A 6,031-nucleotide genomic window follows, 5' to 3' on the forward strand; every position below is an offset into this window, starting at 1 on the left:
TAAGTCTTAAACAAAAGCCATAAAAATAATATGTATTATAAGTAAATAAATAAATTTAAAACTATTAGGTATGGGAAAAAGTTCGTGGCGTTTTTTTAATGCCATCTAATGGGAAAAATGCCACGAACTTTTTCCCACACTAATATATACATATATTGTAAATGTCATAAGAAAAAAACAACGTAAAGCATAATCAAAAGCAAGGCTTCATTTCAACAAACAATTACCTTCCCTGGTGAAAATTTTTCTCATAATTTTTACATGAATTGGAACATTTTTTAGAAATACTCAGAAATATTCCGAAATTTCTCATCTCAATTTTTAATAAGTATTTTAAAAATATTTTAGATTTTGTAACACTTTATCAGAAATTATATTTACAAAAAACTCTTAAAAATCTTACGATATTTCATAATTAACATATATGAAAAATTCCAAGAAAAGATGTAGATTTTCTAAGAAATGTTCAATTCGTATAAAAAAATGTGAGAAAATTATAAAATTATAGAGAAATTTTGAAAAATTATCTAGAAATTCTAAACAATTATATGTAAAATTCTGAGAAAAATTTTCACCAGGATACAGCTTCGTTTATACACAGCTTCGTTTGTACACATTGCACACATGACAGTATTACACATAGCATATTGCACACGCAATAGTATTGCTCACAGCACGTTGCACACTCTGTGCTATTGGTAGTAATTAGTTCACGTATTAAATGCGCGATGTAAACTAATCCAATTGCATCATGTGCCGTGTGCAAACAAAGCTGTAGGCAAACAGAATTCTCCCAAAAAATTATCAAATACATTCGAACACACAGTAACATTGTAGACACATCTATAATGCAAATTTATAAAATATTTATTATCAAACATTAAAGAACATCAAAAATTAATTGCCTTATCGCATTTAGCGACAGATTGTTTGTGCACAAAAATTATTGCCGATAGCTCGATTGTCAATAACGTATTCTTTGCGCACTAATAAAAATTTCAAGAACAAAGTTACATTTGCCTATATATATTTTTGTTTATAGCTCGATTGTTTACATGTATTATTGCCTATCGCTTGATCGCCTACATGTCCTAATCTCTGTTTTAGAAATTACTTTCTAACTAATTTAAAATTAATTTTACAATATATTTGTGCTCAAAAGTGTTATAATAATTCAAATAAGTAGTAATATATGTAAGCATTAATATATGTGGACAAAAGTGACTTCCTTTTTGAAATTTTTATTTGTGCGCAAAAGTGCATATAAGTAATCGAACTGTAAAAGAAATCTTAATTGCAGGAATAAATAAAACTTGCACGTTACAGATTGATAATTAGAATATAGATACATATGTAGAAGATTGAAATTTGCAATGTAAAATTTATTTCTTAGCTTTTCCAGATAGTATCATCTGAAAACATTAGAACAAATGTCAGCGAATCTTTATCATCGTTTATATTTGCATCTGTATGCATCATATACATGTTTATAGCCAACTATATCGGACAGAATATAATCGACCACAATAATTACGTATTTATTACTGCGTAAGAGAAACATTTATGTATGCTAGTATGTGCGATTGTTGCTTTTGGCATTTGTTACAACATTACAAACAGAAATTGATCTGCTGGATTTAATTAAAACATATGCCAATATTAACTAATTAAGAATTCCAATTAAAAGTAAGTGATTTACTATCTGTATATTCAATTCTGTAGGTACAATGTTCAGTGGTATAAAACTCCATTATATATACAGAGAATGATACTATTTTTACTGCAAAGAAAAGCCAAGGAATTTTCATTAAATATTGGTGGAATATTTGATGCATCCATGGAAGGTTTTGCAACGGTAATATTTTGGGAGATATTTTAGTATCCATTTATGTATTGATATAATAAAAAAAAATATTTATAATTGCAGCTAATAAAGGCCTCAGTATCTTATTTCACAGTCATGCAGTCTACACGATGACAAAATAAATATTCATTAATTTATTATTATCATAATAGAATCGTAGTTAATAAGAAATGATGATAATAGCGCTTAGAAAATAATAGATTCATTTTTTGAACATAGAGTACAGATAGATGTTTCCCTGTGTATAAGATTAAAATTATTTAAATTAAAATAGCTTATTTTCATACTGCATCCATGCACTATAAATAATTTTGCACATTGTATAATTTTGCTTTGCAGTCAAACTTGAAAAGTGCCCCATATGGTATTGTATAATTATGGACTTTCTTTGTTTGCAATGTATATGCGTGCCGAATGGCATGTGCGCGACACGTATATACCACACAGTCGTATGTGCAATGTGTAATATAATCATATAAGCAATGTGCATTACAGTTGTATGATCAATGCATTATGGGCAACTTAATCGTCAGTATAATGTGACCGTGTGCAAACAAAGCTGTAGGCAATCGTTTTATAGGCAAACGGGATCTCCCTTCCTCTGTATTAACTGTAGTATCCAAATATAAACAGCGTGTTTAAATATTTTATATTTAAATAAGATATTTTGAATACAGGATTTATTACTATATAATGCAATAAATACAGGATTTATTACTATAATGCAATAAATTCTTTTTTAATCAATATATTTCATTTCAACATTTATATAAGTATTTATGTTCAAACATTTCATTGATAAATAACATACGTTAAAAAATTAAATAAAAGAAATAAGAAAGAAAAAGAATTGTTAAGTTTGGATATCCCAGTGAAAAGAAATAATAATAGAAATCATCAAATCGACGTCGAATCGATTGATTCAACATCGATTTCATTGGCATTTCTCACTGAGATGTACTCATTACGACCTACACATACACAGATTTATTATAAATCTTCACTATACATTTAAATATTCCAAAATATTTCATGTTTTTTTAATGTTCACAAATATTTCTCAAATTTTGAAACTCGGTAAAAAATTAGAAAAATTTACTTAAGTAAATAATAAGACATATCATATTGGGATCTGGTTACATTTAAATATAAATTGTAATAATCTCATACTGTCTGTATTAAGCTATATAAACTATAAGAAGATAAAGCGATTGCTTTAAACAAAATTTATTGTTTCTTTTTCAAAAGAAAATATAAAATTGCACATCATAAATTATATACTTTTCCTTAACTGCAATTAAAAGTTTGTAACAAACAAATGCACAGATTATAATCGTGTGTCTATGTATTGTATTACGGACGTATCAATGTAGATGGTAAATGCTATATATATCAACATTTTAATATAATTGAAATATTTTATTTAAAAAAAATATTTTTTCTATATAAATCAATGTGCAGTACAGTTGTTTTAAAAAATTGAATACTTTAAGATATAAAAATATTTATCCTCCACATACGCAAAATAATAGATTCTTTAATTCAAATCTAATTTTTTATAAGTCAGTAATTTCTTTTAAAGTACAGATATCTTTTTGTTAAAAAAAGAAGAATCAAGATATTGGTACTTCGAGTTTCTGCAGTAAAATCAATATATGGAAAATTGTTAAAACATATTGCAGTGAATGTATATACTTTACATTATCGATAAATAAAATTTTTTGTGTGCTAAATTTATTCAACGTATAAGAATTATTACACTTAATTAATTATTTTTATATCAACATATATAAATATTACACATAAATTCAAAAATTTTATTAATAGAAAATGATAAATAAAAAGGAAAGAAAATTATACAGTCGATAGTTCAATTAGACGAAAAACTTACAAATCAGCATTCGACACTTGATTCCTAAGAATATTAATTTCATCAAACGTAAACGTTTTAAAATATAATAATGTTATGTATTAATGCTATCATTCTCAATTTATGAATATTATCAGATAGATCAGAATATCGAAAAAAATTAAAGAAAAGCGGTATTCTCTCGGAGTGTATCGGGCAAGTGCGTAGACTAGAATGAAGTTCTGGTGAAAGAAGAAAATGCGCCTGCGTGGCAGATAACTTATTTTCATGAGAAAATAACATCCGTCGAATTATTAGTAGTATCAAATCAATAACATAAATATTCGTAATTTATTGACAGAATAGTTAAATTTAATGTCGTTAGACCTTACATAGCTAACGTTTACATAACCAATCATTATTAATAAATTATGAAATTTACGGTAAAACTATACCAGAAAACATGAAAATGTGAAATATTTTGTCAAATAGTGAAAAAATGGAATAAGCATACTCTCAGTGATGAATCAGTCTTCACAATAATATTTTATCGCTCGAAGAAAAAATGATACATATAGAAACTCATAATAATCTCAATAAAATTCTATTGCTTGCTGTCGGTTTATGGCCTTATCAACAATCGAAATTTACTCAATTTCAGTTTATTTTTTTCTGTGCCATTTTATCCACAGGTATTGCATTTCAGGTAAAAAAAAACCTAACATTATTTCATAATATAAATTACTGCATGACAATATTTCACTACAATTATTTATATCAATCCATATTATGCAATTTAATTTTTATGTCAATTAAGAAACTAAAATACTCTCAATAGAAGTACAAGTTGTTAGTTAATAATTGTATGTATAAGTATTTATTTGTATATGTAACCGTTAATACATGCTGTTTTTAAAAAATAATATTTCGCATTTTTTAAAATCATATATATATGAAATTATGTAAAATTAACTTTTTGCAGTTGACACCAATAATAATATTAAAATGTACTTTAAATCTTATAATAAAAGTGCTGTCTTCCGTATCTTTCTTCATATTATGCATGATAAAATATAATGCATTCCATTTTAACATTGAAATTGTAAGTTCATAACTTATCGAGTATCCGTTAATTAGAATGAATTTGTTTATCAAAAAATGTCATTACACAAACATGTTTTTGATATATATAACACAGTATAGAAAATTAATAACATAATAGGTGAAGAATTTATTCGTGGAGCTTCGATATATACTCAATGAATTAAAAGATAAAAACGAAATTGCAATTATATACAAATATAGTTGTACTGCTAAACGTTACACGATTACGCTTACAGGTAAGATAATATTTATTAATTTTGTAATAATATTTTCAGTTGGTAAATATTTAGAAGTGGTGCTCCCCTAAAAATCGCGTTTCTTTTTTAATATCTAATGAACAAGACTAATTATAAAAAGACATATATATTATGTGTACCATGTTTTAAGAGGGGAATTGTGGCGTTATGGAAAAAATTTAGTAATTATGCAAGAGACATCGCGCCAATGCTTTTGACTTCGATATATGTTATTAAAGTCATGATTTTATTTTGAATAATTTTATTTTAACAATTAGGTGGCGGTCTCTAATAATTTCTGAAATATTTGGATTTAAAGGTCTAATTTTTTTATACAATGAATCTTTCTATTTGTGTAAGAAATTTTTTGCTTTAATATATATTGTACGATATATTTTTACACGAAGCGACTTTGATCCTACTTTCCCCTCTGTCAACGGAGCGTAAAAACTCGTGCAACCCTTGCAGGTTAGAAGTGGAATGGGAGTCGTTTCGCATGAAAAGTCATGCGCCTCTAAACGGGAGGGAGAGGCAAGAGATGGCTTTCGTTTGCGTAATGTCGCACTAGGCTATGTTCGGAAACATCACCTGAATGTCATTTAATTTTGTTGTTCACCCAATGTTAAGCAGGGATAAGATGATATATGAGTCATCCAGATGATGTTTCCAAACGTGGCCCAAGAAGGATCTTTATATTTATAAACATTAAAGAATATAGTTACTAATAAATTTTTGTTCATTCTATTATTAAAATATATGTAATTTGAAATATGATTTTCCATTTGAAATATAATTTTTTTTCATAAAAATCACAAGTTTCCTTTTAAAATATTATATACACATTTTTTTATAATTAATTTTGTTCATAACATTGTCAATGTGTTTAATATACGTATATAATATACAAATCAAATTTTAAAAAATTTAAAATTATCAATTTTATATTTTTTATAATAAAATCTTATTCTATTAAAAAAT

The 6,031-nt window shown here is 26.1% G+C and overlaps 2 protein-coding genes across 2 annotated transcripts in view; both read left to right on the forward strand.

Annotated features, from left to right (window-relative positions):
• The window catches only part of LOC108692144, a 6,340-nt gene extending 5,245 nt beyond the window's left edge, over positions 1–1,095 (forward strand). The window contains exon 4 of the mRNA XM_018200296.1: positions 1,043–1,095. Coding sequence (XP_018055785.1) covers positions 1,043–1,095 — 53 coding nt within the window. The remainder of the gene's footprint in view (positions 1–1,042) is intronic.
• A 367-nt stretch (positions 1,096–1,462) lies between these two features.
• On the forward strand, positions 1,463–1,978 carry LOC108692154. Its single transcript, XM_018200306.1, has 3 exons — positions 1,463–1,548; positions 1,723–1,855; positions 1,928–1,978. Exons 1-3 carry the CDS (start codon positions 1,484–1,486, stop codon positions 1,976–1,978), a joined length of 249 nt encoding a protein of 82 aa, XP_018055795.1. The 5' UTR covers positions 1,463–1,483.
• Positions 1,979–6,031: the final 4,053 nt, after the last annotated feature.

Source organism: Atta colombica, unplaced genomic scaffold (genome assembly GCF_001594045.1).
Source record: "Atta colombica isolate Treedump-2 unplaced genomic scaffold, Acol1.0 scaffold62, whole genome shotgun sequence".
In the NCBI taxonomy this organism is placed as follows: Eukaryota; Metazoa; Arthropoda; class Insecta; order Hymenoptera; family Formicidae; genus Atta; species Atta colombica.